At 43.8% G+C, this 19,055-nt stretch overlaps 1 protein-coding gene across 4 annotated transcripts in view; it reads left to right on the top strand.

Annotated features, from left to right (window-relative positions):
- COL14A1 (collagen type XIV alpha 1 chain) overlaps positions 1-19,055 on the top strand; it is a 144,791-nt gene that overhangs the window by 67,526 nt on the left and 58,210 nt on the right. For 3 of the 4 annotated variants that reach the window (XM_077932746.1, XM_077932748.1, XM_077932747.1), the window contains 13 exons: positions 156-227; positions 845-996; positions 6,696-6,825; positions 6,952-7,074; positions 7,680-7,829; positions 8,145-8,261; positions 9,620-9,766; positions 11,426-11,500; positions 11,709-11,848; positions 13,210-13,333; positions 13,485-13,628; positions 14,769-14,933; positions 17,517-17,555. In XM_077932746.1, coding sequence (XP_077788872.1) covers positions 156-227; positions 845-996; positions 6,696-6,825; positions 6,952-7,074; positions 7,680-7,829; positions 8,145-8,261; positions 9,620-9,766; positions 11,426-11,500; positions 11,709-11,848; positions 13,210-13,333; positions 13,485-13,628; positions 14,769-14,933; positions 17,517-17,555 — 1,578 coding nt within the window. The remainder of the gene's footprint in view (positions 1-155; positions 228-844; positions 997-6,695; positions 6,826-6,951; positions 7,075-7,679; positions 7,830-8,144; positions 8,262-9,619; positions 9,767-11,425; positions 11,501-11,708; positions 11,849-13,209; positions 13,334-13,484; positions 13,629-14,768; positions 14,934-17,516; positions 17,556-19,055) is intronic. The other variant, XM_028736227.2, reaches the window with a different exon arrangement.

Raw genomic sequence — 19,055 nt, 5'->3', positions numbered from 1 at the left:
TATTAATGTATAAGTGCCTGTGAGACTGTTGAATTCACTAAAATGTTCCTATATTTCCACAGCCAGTAGATAAATGTATGTGACTGGCTTGAAGATGCAATTGCTAAAATGATGTTTTGCATGAAAGGTTCCATATTGTGTTGTTGTTTTTCCAGTTGAAGTAACAACTACTGAAATGACCACCATAACCACGACTAGTACCACAACTTTCCGGCCTACAACAGCAGGTACAAATTACTTTTATTATTTAGAAGATGAAAAATATCGTAAATATTTGTACAGCCAATTTTAGTCCTCAATTTTATTGGGCCTGTTTGTTTTTTTGGCAAAAGTAAAAAAGAAAGAAATGAAAAGGAAAGGAAAGGAAAGGAAAGGAAAGCATGCCAATATGTCTCAAACAGATTTTCAAAATGTGAATTTTCCTCACACATCCCCGCCTCTAACTTAAAATTCTCTTCACAGGCCCTGCAAGTGAAGTGTGGCCGATGGCTCTGAGGGAGAAAGTCTTATTGGTGGTGGCACCCCAGTTATGGAAAAGTCTCCTCAGAGAGGCTCACCTGGTCCATTCTTTATAGATTTTTTTTGGTCCCAGGGTTTACCTCATTATCCACTTAGATTTTTAGAACCTGTGATCTTAAAACCTGAATCTGTACCCTACCAGTTATATGGAAATGTTTGCACTGCAATGGTTTTATAATATTTCGTAATTATAGTATTTTACTGTTGTATCTTCGTGAGCTAGACAACTATGGTATTGTGTGGCCCCCAAACTCTCTGTGATATTAATAAAATTCAGTTTTTAAAAAAGATTTTGAAAACAAACGAATGTTTGATATCATTTCAGTCTTTCGAACAGGAATAAGAAATCTCGTCATAGACGACGAAACTACCTCAAGCTTGAGAGTCAAATGGGATATTTCGGACTACAATGTTCGTCAGTTCAGGGTGACATACCTCACCGCTGACGGGGATCGGGGTGAGGAAGTGGTAAGAACGGTTGGTATGACTTTTCTGTATGGCTCAGCTTGGAGTCTTAGTTTTCATAACAAGGAGGCAAATCACTTATCCTACAATGGCTAAATGCTAGCAGACGCCCTGAGATATACCTCACACATAATTATGCTTGTGTGGCTTGTGAGTTTATAGATACTTGCATGCTTACAATGTCATCAGCGCATGCATTATTTTGCAGTTTCAGCAGCGAAAAATTGGCAGGATAGCAAGGGACGAAGGAGAGCAAGTACAGTTAAATTTGGGCCTCACATGCACTATGCACTCAAAGCAGTATACAGTGGTGCCCCGCAAGACGAATGCCTCGCAAGACGAAAAACCCGCAAGACGAAAGGGTTTTCCGTTGCGGAGGCGCTTCGCAAGACGAATTTCCCTATGGGCTTGCTTCGCAAGACGAAAACGTATTGCGAGTCTCGCCATTTCCCCCCCGCTTTCCCCCCCTTTTTCAAAGCCGCTAAGCTGTTAATAGCCTTTTAACAGCTTAGCCGCTAAGCCCGCTAAGCCGCTAATAGCGCTAAATCGCTAATAGCGCTAATCCGCTTAGCCGCCAATGGGGTTGTTTCGCAAGATGAAAAAACCGCTAGAAGAAAAGAATCGCGGAACGGATTCTTTTCGTCTTGTGAGGCACCACTGTAAAAGGTAAAGGTAAAGGATCCCTGACAGTTAAGTCCAGTCGCGAACAACTCTGGGGTTGCTGCACTCATCTCGCTTTACTGGATGAGAGAGTCGACATTTGTCTGCAGACAGTTTTTCTCGGTCATGTGGCCAGCATGACTAAGTCGCTTCTGGTGAAAGCAGAGCAGCGGACGGAAATGTTGTTTACCTTACCGCTGGAGTGGTACCTATTTATCTACTTGCACTTTGAAGTGCTTTCGAACTGCTAGGTTGGCAGGAGCTGGGACCGAGCAACGGGAGCTCACCCTGTCGCGGGGATTTGAACTGCCAACCTTCCAATCGGCAAGCCCTAGGCTCAGTGGTTTAGACCACAGCACCACCCACGTCCCTCCTCAAATGCCACTTTAAACGATCATGGCTTCCCCCAAAGAATCTTGGGAACTGTGGTTTGTTAAAGGTGCTGAGAGCTACTCTCTACTCCCCTCCACAGACCTACAGTTCTCAGAGTGGTTTAGCAACAGATCCCTCTTCCCAGGGAACTCCAAGGTGTCCTAGCAACTCTCACCACTCTTAAGAAATTCCAGATCCCAGGATTCTTTTGGAGGTTGCCATGGCTGTTCCAAGTGGTACGATTCTGCTTTAAATGCAGATTGCAGATGGCGGTCTCTGTTGCAATTGGGATATTGATTAATGGGTGAAGCCAAAGTTCTCATGGAAAGGTGGGTTTTTAAGAAGGGATTTGAGTGAAGAGAACAAGTACAGGATCAGGGAGTGAGTTCCAGGCCTAGAGGATCGCAAGAGAGATCTCTGGAATTTCTTACATTACCTACCTGTCAGGCTGATGAGATCTTTTTATCCCCCTGGGAACAACTAAAAATGCTTCTTCTTTTGTAAAAACAGAGCAAATGGTTTATTATGTCGTGTGAGTACAGCTCAGTTGGTAGAGTATTAGATTCTTAATCTTAGGGTCGTTGGTTGGAGCCCCACGTCGGGCAAAAGATTCCTGCATTGCAGGGGGTTGGACTAAATGACCTTCATGGTCCCTTCCAACTCTACAATTCCACGATCCCAACCGTGAAATGTGAGTTTTTCCTCTCCCACCTTGACCCGCCATGCAATTTGATCTCTCTGCTTTATTTGCTAGCCTGTTGTGCTCAGATGAGGTTCTTGTCAGACATTTGCAGATATACACTAGTACCTCGGGTTACATACGCTACAGGTTACATACTCTTCAGGTTACAGACTCCGCTAACCCAGAAATAGTACCTCAATTTAAGAACTTTGCTTCAGGATGAGAACAGAAATCGTGCTTCAGCAGCACAGCGGCAGCGGAAGGCCCCATTAGCTAAAGTGGTGCTTCAGGTTAAGAACAATTTCAGGTTAAGAACGGACCTCCGGAAGGAATTAAGTACTTAACCTGACATACCACTGTAAAGGATTATTTGCTGCATAGACTAGTGCTTCATGTTTCTTCTTGCAGTCTGCTGTCTTAATCAGATCTCTATTTTGCAGGAAGCTCTTGTTAATAAAAACGTCAAAAGGCAGGGGGTGTTAACTGATGATCTCTCCCTTTTTGTTTCAGTTTCTTCTAGGTTTTATGAGGCTTTGGTAGAAAGCGTTTTTTAAAAAATAGTAATAAAAGCAATGTGTGCTTCTCCCCGGGCTGTTAAAAAAGGCGTGCAAACTTCCAAAATCTTTTTTTTTTTTTTTTAGAAGTGTGTAAACAATGGTATATTGTATAATTAGCAGCATTTAAACATGCAAGACCCCAGCTGCAGTCTGAAGTGGTACAGTCCTGGACTTGATTTAGCACCTCTGTGAGCTGGCTGTGGAGTGGGGTTGAGGAACCGGTAGCCTGCCAGTTCTTCTTGGATTACAATTCCCACCATCCCTGACCATTGTTCTTGCTGGGCTGATAGGAAATCAGAGTTCAACAAGATCTGGAGGTCCAAAGGTTGCCCCACCTGCAGCAGAGAATCTTCTGTCCAGCTTTTTTAAACTGTAGAAATGCGTTGTTCAGGGATGACAACACTTGCCATTTTTGTAAAGCTGAAATTTCTATTTGTTCCTGTCACGTGTGGCTTCAGACCAATGCGTTTGGTTCTAGAATGTGCTGCTGCTGCTCTCCAGATGTGCGATGTGGCCAGTTGCGCCAAGCCTCTGTGGCTTTTGCTGTGGTTACGCTGCACGTTGCCAAGCCTTTTCATGAACGACGTGAACCGAAAATCAGTTCCATAATGTCACGAAGGCTGGAGCTTTGTTTTCTTCCCTTTGACTGTCACACATGAGATCGCTTAGCGCTCTTGTAACCTTTTAAAGCAGCCGGTTGGTTTTCTTAACTCCCCGAGTCCTACCTTCAGCAAACAATTCCATATTATCTTGAAGGCCAATAAACCCAGTGAGCGTCTGCCATGGAATCTCTTGCACATTGCAAAGGATTCTGGGCCCTGTTCTAGACAAGTGCACATTCTGTTGACATAGGATGCTGGGAGTGCCTGTTCAGCCTCACTGTCACCCCTGCATGAAACAGAGAATAGGCCCCCAAAATGCATTGAAGCACTCCCCTTTGTCTGCCCATTACAGTGGTACCTCTAGTTACAAACTTAATTCGTTCCGGAGGTCCGTTCTTAACCTGAAACTGAAGCACCACTTTAGCTAATGGGGCCTCTTGCTGCCGCTGCGCTGCCGACACACAATTTCTGTTCTCATCCTGAGGCAAAGTTCTCAACTCAAGGTAACTCTTCCAGGTTAGCCGAGTTTGTAACCTGAAGCGTTTGTAACCTGAGGCATTTGTAACTCGAGATACCACTGTACATGTAAATGATGAGCAAGCTGTATTTCAGAGATGCTTATATGTCATTAATTATTCTTCCATCTATGTACCCTTGATAAGTTTCCAAGGAACCCTTGTTTACTCCTGGGACAGTTTGAAAACTCTGGTTTTGAACAACCCCAACTGAAACTGCCTGCTTTGATCACAACACAAAGGTTGTTTGGCGCAATACTCCAAGACTCCTTTACCTTGTCTCTCGTCTTCTAGTCTCCCCTTCCCCCATTCAACTTTTTTAATCTGTGGACATTCTCTCCATCTCCACAGAGCCCTATTTTCAATTCTTCTATCTTTTCCTTTGATTCTGCCCTTCCAGCATATTCACAGAGCCAACAACTGGCAACCTTTATGGACTATTGGGCGCATTTCAAGTTTTGAGGGAGTTATGGGGGCGCCAGTCACAAAATGGCTGCCATGGGGAGTGTGGGATAACACAAAAGCAGAGAGAATACCACTGTTGACAATGTTGTGCTTACCCTAAGAAGTCAGCCATGTCCTTCATGTCCTGGTTATGGAGATCACACACCAACACACACACACAAACAAACAAACAAACAAACACAGAGATGCTGTTGCTGCCTAATTAAAGGACAAATGTTATTTCAGGAAATACAGATAAGGTAGCCACACCATAATGTATCACATAAAATGCTTAGAAGTTGCCTGCCCATTTAGCCCCATAGCTTTCTTTCTAGGAGGGCTAGAATCATAGAATCATAAACTTGTAGAGTTGGAAGTGTGGGAATGTTAAGGAACATAAGAGAGGATAAAATGTTTTGATATTATCCCTCCTCACTCAAGCTAGTGAGTAAACCTACCCGGACCCTGAGATGAACTTACCCAGACCCTGAGAACATCTTCTGAGGCCCTCCTTCGTGTGCCTCCTTCTCAAGAGGTCTGGAGGGTGGAAACACAAGAACGGGCCTTTTCTGTAGTGGCGCCCTGTCTGTGGAATGCTCTCCCCAAGGAAGTTCACCTGGTACCTTCATTACACACCTTTAGGTGCCAGGCAAAAACGTTCCTTTTTAACCAGGCCTTTGCCTGACTTCATCTATATCCTTTTAAAAATGCCGGCTCTTTTTTTTGGGGGGGGGGGTGTTATTGCGTTGTTATGTTTGTTTTGATTTTGTGTATTCGATATTTTATGTGAATCACCCTGAGACCTTCAGGTATAGGGTGGTATAGAAGTAAATAAATAAATAATAAAATAATAAAATAAACAGCAGAGCACATTCCCTTTGCAACTTATTTGGAAGCAAGTTTGATGATTTGTTAGAATCCTTTAATTGAGCAATCCAGTCTGGCTTCTCCAGCTTGGAGTGTTCCTGGCAAGTTTCCCCTTTTATTTCCCTCTTAAAATAATAATTACACAACACATAAAGTTTTACTCGCATTCAGTTTGCAGCAGTAATCTGAAGGCAGGCTTTATCTTGTGGTTACAGTGAAAAGAAGTCTGAGCTTATATCTCAGACTTTCTGCTCGTGGGCTCCATCCTATGTGAAGGCTGAGCCATGCACTGGCTAAGAGCCAGGAGAGCGAGAATCCGAGAGACCAAGAGAGAGATGGTTGCTTGGCCAGCCCTTTTATCTGGTCAGCTAGGGTCACATCTATCTACCTGGTCACACACGGGGGAGGAAGCTCCAAAGCAGGTATGGCAGGAAGTCTTCCCTGTCTGGAGCCACGTCCCCCTGGGTGTCCATTCTAGGCAACAGGAAAATGTTGTACTTGACTGCTCTAGTAATAACATCCCACAGGATCATCTAGTCATCATGCAGGAATATGCAGCTATCCCATACAGATATCAAAGCTGCAACCTTGGCGTTATCAGCACCACACTCTAACCAACTGAGCTATCCAGTCTAGTCTCGACTTACTTTTATTTTATTTTAATGAAAGCTCAGAACCTGGGGAACCTTCCCGGGGCACCACTGAATGTTACTATCTACATCGTGCATGCCTTTGTGCATAATAATCTTGCATGTGTCACAGTTAAACTCAGAAGTCATGGCCTGCATCTGTTTTTAAAGAGATGGATGTACGACAAACCCACACAGTATCGGCATTTTCACGTTGGAGAGTGTACATGGATGTACACGCCTTTTCTTTTTCTAGAACCTAGTCCACCAGTGCTGAGGAGGTTTAATCACCTAAAGTGGTCCTGTGGCTCAAGAAGCTCTGAAACAGATGCAAAACACAGAGGTTAATCATAGATCTTTTTTGTTTTGTTTCCCCTGACCAGGTAATGGTCCCTGCAAGGCAAAACAGTTTGCTTCTTCAGCCTTTGCTCTCAGACACTGAATATAAAGTCATGGTTACCCCCATCTATTCTGACGGGGAAGGTGTCAGTCTGTCAGCTCCAGGGAAAACATGTGAGTACAAAGGTTTCTCTTCCTGCAAAAGTCGTAATATAAGCAACTGTCCCTTTTTTAAGCAAGTGCTGATTCTCCAGAATGTACTGAGAACCATTTCATTTGCAATATGTTTTCATTTTGCAGTGCCCCTGTTTGCTCCTCAAAATCTTAGGGTCTCTGATGAATGGTACAACCGATTGAGGATTAGCTGGGATGCCCCTCCATCTCCCACAATGGGATACAGGATTGTATATAAACCTGTGAACAGTGAGTGTCTAAAATGGTTGCTTATTTAAATGTGGGGTAAATATGTTAAATCAGGTGTGTGAATGCAAATCGCCTAGGTATAGTTCTCACAAGATAAGGTGGGAAACCTGAGTTACAATAATTCCATCCTGAGAAGATCCCACTTTCAGTCTGATTGTCCACGAGAAAGGATTCCTGGCCATAGAAAACAAGCATTTCAGGATGATGTCAGGCTAGAGCGCTTCTTCCTAACATGCTAGCTTTCTGCATGCAGGGATTTTTATTTTTTATAACGGGGGAGCGTTCAGTCATCCAAATTCCCAACTGCAGTCCAGACAGAGGTATACCATCGTATCTGCTGTCAACTAGACCAAGGTTATTTATGCTCAAGTCACTCATGACAAATAAGAATTGCCTTTAATAAACTAGCAGGGTGTGTGTGTGTGTGTGTGTGTGTGTGTGTGTGTGTGTGTGTTTTGTAAACTGGAATAAAGTGGGTTAGAAAAAGATTTCATTTTAAGAATGAGCATGGTTTTATGTGATCAGAAGCTAGTAATGAAATTTCACAGTGTCTTCAAGCTGTGTTTCCCTGCCTAAGTCATTTATATTCCTCTCGCTTCTTGCAGTCCCTGGACCAGCCCTGGAGACGTTTGTGGGAGATGATATCAGCACCATCCTTATTTTGAATTTGCTCAGTGGAACCGAATACAGCGTTAAAGTATTTGCTTCCTACTCAACGGGATTCAGCGATGCTTTAGCTGGCGTAGCCAAAACATGTAAGAGACCTCAACTTCTTGTTATCCAATTTCTAATCTCCATGGACCATATTTCATTGGTAACCTTAGCCTTGAACAGAATCTCGAACTCAACCACTTTTCTTTTGCGCTGTTCCTAAAGGAAATGTTTTTGCTTGCTCTTCAGCATGAAGTTCTTACTTCAGGTTTAAGGTACATAAAAGTAAAACGCACAGAACAATGTTAATAACAAACAAGACAGACAAGTGTGAGGAAACCCTAATTTTAAATCAACGACAAGTAGGTTCTGCATCTAAAGAAATGACAAATGTTTTTTATCTCTGTACTCCATTTCAGTGTACTTGGGAGTGACCAATCCGAGTGCTTATCAAGTCCGCATGACAAGTATCTGTGCTCAGTGGCAACTTCAAAGACATGCAACAGCATACAGGGTTGTGATCGAATCAGCTCTTGGTAAGTCATAAGGACATAGCATCAGTGTGATGCCATAACACCTGTCAACTACTAATATACTATGTTGCTTGATACATGATTAATATCCGCTTACCATATTATAGTGAAACTTAAACAAAGATTAACTCTCATGAAAGTGACCCGCCTTGCACGGAACGTGAGGATTCCCGGAGAAAAGATCGTGAAGAATGTACTCCTCCCCCAGTCCTCCTTGGTTATGGCTTTTGGTTTGTCTGGAATGAAACAAACCAGAGTCCCAGGTTCAGATAAAATGTTAAGTCAAACCATGGCTTGGCTCATAGCAGTGCGGCGGCAGCAGGACTGGAGAACGAGAAAACCAGTTGCGTGTCGAGGTCCCCAAGCCACCCCATTAAAACTTCACCCATAATTTTTGTTTAAGGTTTTTGGCATAATTTTGGCCACAACTTTATTAAAATGCAGAAAATGTGATTGGTTGCTTAGGCATTGGTTGAGACTATCTGTCCCCGCCCAGGGACAGACTGACATTCGCACGCCCATGAAAGTCAGAAAGGGAAAACATTTTAGGGAGAAAGATGGAGCTGGGAACCATGCCCTCACCTCTCCCCAAATGCTCCCAGGGGCTCTTGCGTGGCCCTAGCCCCTTGACAGGGGTTCGGACAAAAGCATGGCGAGCCCCTGGATTCCTTTAACAGAATACCCTTGCAGCAGCAGCATTAGAGGGGCAGCCACAGCCAATCCATACCCAGCAACCAATTCATAAAACCAATGCCTAACCGCAACCTTACAAGTTGTGACGATTTGCTACACATTAGGCAAAAACCAAATGGCATCAGCCAAATGGACAAAATTCCTACCAGGCCCCTGCCCCAAAAGCAGACCACCCCATGACAGGCATAGCAAGGTCAATGCGAACAACCCTAAATATAGGGAGGGTGAGCGGGTGATCCGATGCGCGCAGCGAAAAGAGGAAGCTCAACACTGTGCACAGGGAATATAAAACTTCTTGGCTGTCAATCATAAAATGGCAACATCAAATTCTCAACGACAAGAGGAGCCTAATCGCAGTGGTGGCCAACTACCTTTACCCGTCCAGCAACAGTGGGATCTCTTGTAAGACCCCACCGCAACACATGCTTCCCATGAAGGAGAACATGCTTTGCGTTCTCTCCAGAGGCATGTGCACTTGCACATTCTTACTAAGTCATAGTTTGGTTTAGCATTACCAGCTAATAGAATCCAGCTCAAAGTGTTTCTTCTTCTTCTTCTTCTTCTTCTTCTTCTTCTTCTTCTTCTTCCTCACTGTGCTTCACTTCACTGTGTTACCTTTATTTTAGACCAAAGCCCTAATCTTTAAATAGCCCCATTTCTAATTTCAGATGGGACACAGGGGGAAGCATTACTCGGTGGAGGAACTCCTAGGCATTGCTTCTTTGAACTCGTTCCTGGTACAGAATACAAAATCAGCATCCATACGCAGCTTCAAGAAATAGAGGGGCCTGCTGTTAGCATAATGGAGACCACTTGTAAGTATACATATCACTAGAATTCGGTTCATTTTGCTGTCATCAGACATAGGCACTAAGACCTCCTTCGCACCTGATTTCCTAAACTTGGCACCGTTATCTGATACCATTGCCTCAGGGACTCCGTGGCTGGAGGCAGGCGCCTCAGGACCCGAGGATAGAGTCTAGCTTAAGAGGCTACCTGGGAATTTGCGTGGCTAGGCCTCAAAGACAGAGCCTTCTTCAGACACAGAAGGATGCATCACTGACCTTTGTGATTGGTAGGCCACATGTAGCCTCTGGATTGGCTACGCCTGATATAGGCACTAGGAACTTGGCTTTTTGACTTTTGCCTAGTCAGTATAGCAGGATCTTTTCCCTGTTACACCGCAAGCCTTCAGTTCCAATACCATCAGAGACTGCCTTTTACCAGGAAAGTCCATTCATCCATCCATCTGGCTGAGTGTTGTCTACAGGGACTGGCAGAAGCTGTCCATGGTTTCAGATGGGGGACATGGTTTTCCTACCTAGGGACTGAACCTTGGGCCACTGCGCATGCAAAGCAGATGCTCTACTACAGCCTTTCTCAACCTTGGGTCCATATGTGTTGTTGGACTACAACTCCCATCATCCTTGACCACGGGTCCTGCACGCTATGGGTGATGGGGGTTGTAGTCCAACCACATCTGGAGACCCAAGGTTGAGAAAGGCTGCTCTACTGTATTGAACTATGGTATTTGACCATGTCAGGGGGATTCCAGAACACAGGGATTATGGACGGGGGGGGGGGGGGAATGCTTCAGTACAGCCCTAGCCTGGCTGATACTGATGTGTGTTTGGGCCGAATATTATGCATATCTAATATTGATTAAATCCCCCCTCCAAACTCCCATTTCCTACCCTCTGCCTTAGGGATGTGTATTGATTGTTGGGGGTAAGGATCAAACTGCTCTCACCTTACTTCATAACCTTAAACTTGACTCAGATGCCTGTGTGGTGCTAAAGACTGCACCAACCCTGCAAGATGAACCAGAAGGAGCACTGCAGGTTCTCTTTTGTCAGTGAAATGATATGCATTTAGACTTTGCCAGTGGAGATGGACTGTGAGGCCTTCCAGATTTTAGGTGAATTTTTGCAACCATGAGGGATTGCAACTCCTTTTTGAAACAGAGGAAAGCTGAGCTTCTCAGCAAGCCAAATTCTGGGCTTGGCACAATATGAGCTGGGCATACAGTGGTGCCCCGCAAGACGAATGCCTCGCAAGACGAAAAACCCGCTAGACGAAAGGGTTTTCCGTTTTTGAGCTGCTTCGCAAGACGAATTTCCCTATGGGCTTGCTTCGCAAGACGGAAACGGCTTGCGAGTCTTGCGATTTTTTCCCGCTCCCCCCCTTTTTCTAAGCCACTAATAGCCTTTTAGCCGCTAAGCCTTTAATAGCCGCTAAGCCGCTAAACCGCTAATAGCGCTAATCCACTAAGCCACTAATAGGGTTGCTTCGCAAGACGAAAAAACTGCTAGACGTAGAGACTCACGGAACGGATTATTTTTGTCTTGCGAGGCACCACTGTATAACAAAACATCCACATTTTCTGCATTCTCCCAATATTCGAATAATGCTTTCACAATTGACCTGCTTACACAGTCAAGCTTCCTCTTACTGTTCTTTTTTTCTGTTTCTAGTGCCATTCCCAACCCAACCACCACCAACTCCTTCAACCACCACTCCACAGCCTACAATACCTCCTGCAAAGGAAGGTAAGCTCTTTCTGTAGCAGAGTAACAGGTGTGAATGATGCAATGATTATCTTAAGGATTCTTCTGTTTTGAAAGCTGTTTTTTTATTATTATTCTCCAGGGTAGAGCTCATAGTTACTCAGTGAGATCCTAGCATTTATTGGGGCATCACTTTAGGATGGGAAACCTGCTATCTTTTTTTATTCCAAAGTACTTTGTATGTCTTTAGTTTGCAAAGCTGCGAAGGCTGACCTTGTCTTTTTGGTGGATGGCTCATGGAGTATCGGAGATGACAATTTCAACAAAATCATTGGCTTCCTGTACAGCACTGTTGGAGCTCTTGATAAAATTGGCCCTGATGGAACTCAGGTGAGTGAGTGTGAGAAAGAATTAACAGGATTCAAAACGTGAGCAAACATTTAATTCAAAGGAGGCTTGGAATGGGATGAATGAAAATACGATATTATGGCAAACGCTTTCGAAAAGCATGCAGTAGGATCTTTCTTTAGATCTGTAAATATTTATATTCCAGAGTGTCATTAATTCCTGTACAGAGACTCACTGTGTTACTGAAATTCCCCTAACACCTCAATTCCAAACACACCCACCTGTAAGTTTATGACGTAGGTTATTTTTTGCATAGCACACTTCCGAGCAAGTCTGCTGAAATTTGAAGGCTTGCTGTGGTCTTCAAAGTGGGCCACACAAGCTGACTTCAACACAACTGGGAGGTGGCAGGTGTTCACATAGCTCCTACCGGGAGGACTAAGCATCTTTCTCTACACAGAATTCGGTGAGACGCGTTGATGAGCAAAGTATCATAGAGAGCAGCTGTAAGCTATACTGGCCACCTCTGTTCAAGGGAGGAGGATTCCGTGTAAACGCCCATTCAGTTTATCTCCCACTTGCCACTGATCCATTCTTCTTTGACTAGATGGTGGTCTTTAGAAAGGTGGACACATGAGAAAAATGGAGCCTGGTGTCCGCGTTTCTTGTGACCCAAGCAGGAAGTGAGTAGGCTGGGTTTGCCACTTTATCCTTCTTGCATCTGATCTATAGAGATCTTGAGGGCAGCAGTGTAGTGCAAGGGAACGCATTTCCTGGGACTTTGCAGACCAAGATTGGTTGTGTCATCTGCCAGAGTACCAGGGTAACTGATATGCCCTCCTTCCTTTGGCACTGATAATGAGGCTTTCAAGTTTGTTTGTGATGGATTAGCACAGAAGGTACAAGAGAAATAGTTAAGCAGAGGTTACTTCTTTCTTTTTCTTTGATGGGCTACCTGCTTCATGCCACCAGTTGAAAGGGTAACACTTCTTTGCAAATTCAAAGCTAAAGGTTGCATTTCAACTGGCTGAAGATCTTTTATTAAAGCTCAATGTGTTCTACAAGCTGAACCTATGCAGTCAGATGTAAACACCACTAAGGGCAGTGGAGCTTACTGGCAGGAAACTACGTCTAAGTTTGAAGTTATGCTGATCCTAATATCTTTGGTATTATATATTACTGATCTTTGATGTTTGTGTAATAATGGATCTACACAACTGTCTGCATTTTGGGACTCTCCTTGGAGGTGTCGCTGTGGTGGCTCTCATGATGAGGCTCCTAAACTTCAAAATTTACCACTACCTGAGGTGTGTAAATGTGTCTGAGAGTGTGTGGACCCCAACCAGCTCTCACTTGCCCCTGCTGTGTCTGCCATAAATGAGTGAGATGTCTTTTCTATGTAGGTGGCCATTGCTCAGTTCAGTGACGATCCCAGGACAGAATTTAAACTGAATGCCTACCGAACGAAAGAAACACTTCTGGAGGCCATCCAGCACATAGCATACAAGGGAGGAAATACCAAAACAGGTGAGCTAGATTGCCAGGTAGGTTTTGTCATTGCTGATTTCAACAAAGGGCGTCGTCGGGGCCATGCTTTTTGTGGAGAGAGATAGAAATTAAATAAATACACTTCTGCACGCTCTTTATGTTACTCCCCTTTTCTTCTTCTTCTTTACAGGCAAGGCGATTAAACATGCCCAACAGGCCTTATTTACTATTGACTCAGGGACCAGAAAGGGGATCCCAAAGGTTTTGGTAGTGATCACAGATGGGCGATCACAGGATGATGTGAACAAAGTCGCCAGAGAGATGCAGCTAGATGGTAAGAAGATAGGGATATAAGGAAAGCTCACCTTGATCAGGCCCAAGCAGGACATGAATGCAATAGGCTTCTGTTGCCCATCTTCCCTCTGATATTGGTGGCAAATGGCCATTCTCTTAAGAATTACCTGTTCCAACTTAACTGTCTCAGGAGGCCTTTCATAAAATACAAAATTTAAAAGCAAGTGGCAAAGCAGTGCTCCATGTGATTGGTTTGCTTGATGTATGTTTTAAAAGGAAGTAATTTGCAAGGCACATAATTGTTTCTCTCTCTCTCTCTCTTGGGCTTCTCTTTTGCTGATATATGCAGACTCTTCAACCATCCATTAACCACTTTTATAGGTGTGCATGCATCTGAAGAAGTGTGCATGCGCACGAAAGCTCATACCAATGACAAACCTAGTTGGTCTCTAAGGTGCTACTGGAAGGAATTTTTTTTATTTTGTTTCAGACCAACACGGCTACCTACCTGTCACTTTTATAGGTGTTCTCATAAAAATCAGGTAGAGAGAGTCAAATGAGGTTTCTCAACGTATCAGTGATTTTTGCTAGTGTGGGATAAAATGCAGAAGATACTGCAATTATTGGAGTCTCAAGTCTCTTTCTGTTCTCTGACGCAGTAGTTTCTGTATCTGGGGTATGGGCTATTAAACTAGCATCCACCAATCTAAAAATAAAATAAAATTGTGGGTTCAGTGCACCAATGGCTCAAGCCCCTAGTCTGTTGCATTGTGTTGGCACAATGGTCAAGACACCCTAACTTGCAGGATTGGTGTGTTGGCAAAGCAAGTGTTAGAATTAGGTCATACGTTATTGAAAGAAAAAAGGGAAATTAATCTGTGTGCTTCTTTGTCTGTTGGACACACTACGTAGTTTCTGTTCCTAAAATAAACTTGGCTGGTTGAAGGGAGAGAATTCCTTTTTCTTGGCTGGCTAAAGGGAGAGTCCTTTTATGAAAGTGCTGAAAGAGTAATCTGGTGATGTTTATTGGGGTGGAGAAGTGAATTTGTGCCTTCTGGTGTGCGATGGAGAAAACTGGTTTTATTTTTCCGTACTGCGTTTAGTTAAAAGATTCGCAAGAGGAAGAACGGTTGTTGCATCTGAGGCTTTTTTTATCTGTGTTTTTCTCCCTCCAACTTAGGGTTCAGCATATTTGCCATTGGAGTAGCAGATGCTGACTATTCAGAACTGGTTAACATTGGCAGCAAGCCTAGTGACAGGCATGTCTTCTTTGTGGACGACTTTGATGCCTTTAAGAAGATTGAAGATGAACTGATCACTTTTGTCTGCGAGACAGCATCAGCAAGTTAGCGATTAAGACTTCATTTTTATCTGCTTCTGTTTATACGATATCTTTATTGTCATTGTCCTATACAGAACAATGGAATTGAAAAAACTACATAAAACATTCAAAAACCCCTAAAAACTCTGAAACCCCATTTTAAAATACACTATGCTATACTATAAAAACCCCTAAAAACTCTGAAACCCCATTTTAAAATACACTATACTATACTATAAAATACACTATACTAAAAAATACACTATACTATAGAGACCCCTTATGCTGCGTTTAGAACCAGAATTGCATTTGCGTAGAAACTGTTTCTCAGACGGCTAGTCCTGGCCTTTATAACCCTGTACCTTCTTCCAGAAGGCAGAAGCTGAAAGAGATCATTTCCAGGGTGCGTACTATCCTGCACTATCTCTGGCGCTTTCTTATGGCACCTGGCAGCATAGATTTCATCTAAAGTGGGAAGAGTTGCACCCAATTATTCTCTCTGCAGTCTTTACAACCCTGGACAGCATTGGTTTTTCCCTGACCATGCAGCTCCCAACCCACACACACAGACCATAAGTTAATACGCTCTCCACAGTGCAATGGTAAAATGCCATCAACAGGTCCTTTGAGAGATTGTTTTTCCAGAGGATTCTCAGAAAATATAACCTCTGCTGTGCTCTCTTCATCAGGTCTTTGCTGTTTTCTCCCCAGGTTAGGTCGTCTCTCAACTCCATTCCCAGAAATTGAAACACCGAGACCTGTTCCACGCACTTCCCCTCAATAATAAGTTTATTGCCCAAACAGCGTATAAAAACGATGCTTTGCTAACTGTGGTAGTGTATGATACTCCTGCAGTATGATAGTAACAGTTGAACTCTGTGCATTCGAAGGAAAAGCCACTGAACAATTATGTACTTCACCTTTTTTGCAATCCTTCTGCAATCAAACCTATATAGCAGAATGTGCATCATGTCACATTTCAGATTAGGGTTGTTTCCACACTGCTGCCCTGGCTCCAAAACATGACAGCAGATGCTCTTACTTGTAAGTAAGGAAGTGGCCTTTATCGAAGCAGAGTAATGGTACAGACTCAGCAGCAGGAAAGGAGCCGATTCGGTCTCAGAGCTCTCACAAGGCATAGGGTTGGCAGAGAAGAGCCTGGTCTAGGTGCACGGGTCGAGGTTCACGAGTCCAAGATAACAACAACAACAATTTTATTATTTGAACCTATCTGACTGGGTTGCCCCAACCACCCTGGGCAGCTTCCAACAAATATAAAAGAATAATAAAACATCAAACATTAAAAACTTCCCTAAACAGGGCTGCCTTCAGATGTCTTCTAAAAGTCAGATACAGTGATACCTCTGGTTGTGAATGGGATCCGTTCTGGAGGCCTGTTCGCAACACGAGCAGAACGCAACCCACGTCTGCGTGTGCACAGGTCACAATTCACCACTTCTGCGCATGCGCGTGACGTCATTTTGTGCGTCTCTGCATGCGCAAGTGGCGAAACCTGGAAGTAACCCTTTCCGGTACTTCCAAGTCGCTGTGGGACGCAACCTGAAAACGTTCAACCTGAAGCAAACGTAACATGAGGTATGACTGTAGTTGTTTATTTCCTTGACATCTGATGGGAGGGCATTCCACAGGGAGGGTGCCACTACCGAGAAGGCCCTCTGCCTGGTTCCTTGTAACCTCACTTCTCACAGTGAGGGAACCGCCAGAAGGCCCTTGGAGCTGGACCTCAGTGTCAAGACTGCACAGGTTGTTCCTACAAGTTATTCATGCTCACCTGCCAACCTTTAAAGCTAGGTTGGGACAAAGCCCTTACGTGAGAGAATCTCTATTCCCGTGGGATGCAAGTGGACACAATGTTTGGGTGGGCACATCTTCTTCCTTCTCCAGAGGTGTTGCCTTCTCTAGGGAGAGAGTGTCAGATCCTCTTCTCCAACTGAGTCCTGTGCAGCCACCCCAGGCTTTGAGCCATGCCCAGACTCTGGCAGCGCTCTCTCTCCCACAGGAGGAGGGGAAGGAGCAGCCGGGCCTCTCAACAACATTTCTTAGAGGGAGGGGAGGGTTTCCACCTGCTCCCTCCTCTTCCCTCCCCCAATTCCTTCTCATCTCCCTCCTCATCTGAACCTAAAGGCGTTGAGAGAGTCATGACAACTACCTGGAAACCTGAAATGTTTGAGAGGCACTGTTTTTCCACAGTTAACATGGACTAGAATGAAAACAGAGGTTCCTCATAGCACTTACTATTTTTTATTGCTCCTTAATTAAAAGGTATAATCCACCCTTCCTCGCCAAAGGGAGCCCAGAGTGAATCACAATAATAAAATTAGCTAAGAACCAAATTAAAACAATACTACTGCAGACTGAAGTTAAAACCAACAGTGTAAAACTATCATTGTTTACTGGAGGTTAGATGTTCATTGGGGTTTTTGTTTTGTGTGTGTGCGCATGCATGTGCCAAACTGCACATCAAGGTCCTGGTGTCTATTGATCTCATTGCACAGATTTTGGTTTCCATTTAGAAATATGTCGTGTAGCCAACAATTTTTCTCTCTCTTTCGAGGCTTAAAGATATTCTCTTCTTCCTTTTTGCAGCTTGCCCATTGGTTTATAAAGATGGCAACAGCCTAGCAGGTATAGTATTTCTATACATTCCTTCTTCCGTCCTTCATTTGCATTTCTATATTGCCTTCCTGCCAAGGCACCCAAGGTGGCTTACAAGTTTAAAGCACAAATTTAAACACGTGAAATTGGGAGTGGGGAGAGACTGACTGGAGCAGACCTTGCTGTATCTGCTTCCCTAACACTCCCTCGGACTCTTCATCTTCTGTTAATTGTTTAAAAGATTATATTTCTCATTTGCAGATACTTCCCTAACTGACATGCCTACTCCTAATTATTTTGAAATATACTCAGAGTTGAGTGTGAATTTCATGCTCTTTATTCAGCTCATAGTAGCAATGAATGAAACTTTCCCCAAAATGTCTAGCTATATATACATTATTTACACAATGGGCCCCGTGTGGTTGGCTAATTCCGGGGTGCTCCTGTAGGCCAGTCAGGTTGCAGATTCACCTTCTCCAGAAGCCTGATTGGCTGCTCCTGCAGGCCAATCAGGTCGCTGATTCACTTCCACCTGGAGCTGGATTGGGCGGCTCCTGCAGACCAATCAGACTGCTGCATTCTGGATCCTTTTGTTCTAGGATTCAGCTCAGTATATAACAAATTTAATAATAATTTATTATTTATACCCCGCCTATCTGGCTGGGTTTCCCCAGCCACTCTGGGCAGCTTCCAACAACAAATTAAAAATACATTAAAAATACTACTGCTCTGGAAAGGTTTATTGTTCAACTGTTAAAAGGGGTTGTCACATAATGAGACTGTCTGGCACACTCTGCCAGGGCTGTGTCAATCATTCATGGCAACACACACACACACTATAGGACTTCAGCTTGCAACAAATCTAGTTAGGAAATTACTGCTGGACTCAGATAATAAGAGACAGCAGCTTCATTGGAAGTAATGATTTATGGCTGATGGTTGCCTGAACGTGTCTGGGCAAACCTTGGGCTCATGTTCTCCTCTCTCCTCTATTCCCCTTTGGCAAGGGCTTGAGGAGATCAGAAGCTTTTGCTTCTACATTTGACTAGTTGCAATTTAGCGCCGTGTCCAATACTGATCAAACTGGTGGTTCGTTTTAACTATAGTTTGCTGAAACAAGCCAACTCTGAAGCTGTCTTCTTTCAATAAATCATAGTCAAGAGTACTCACAGTCAGGGTTCAGATGTAATACTAAACTGGGGCTAATTGAAGACGGAACTGAAATCTTCCAGCCTTTTTAGAGCTACACTGCAGGAGCAGGGAAGAGGAGACAACATGAGCATGAGACTCATTCCTGTACCAATAAACTATAGTTTATCATTACACCGAATGCAGTCAATGATTGGTCAAGGTCACATAGGAGAGTTCGGGAAGACTAAGCACCTTGGAACAAAGTCTCCAACCTAAATACTTCATTCTCAGGGCCAAGCTGGCCTCTTATGCACAAACTCCATTGGAGAACCTGAGCTGTGAAAGCCCATAATGATTCTATTGCAAATCTATTTTTTCCATGGGTTTTCTGCTGCTGCT

This window comes from Podarcis muralis, chromosome 8, assembly GCF_964188315.1.
Source record: "Podarcis muralis chromosome 8, rPodMur119.hap1.1, whole genome shotgun sequence".
Lineage (NCBI taxonomy): Eukaryota > Metazoa > Chordata > Lepidosauria > Squamata > Lacertidae > Podarcis > Podarcis muralis.
This window is presented reverse-complemented; position numbering and strand designations above follow the sequence as displayed.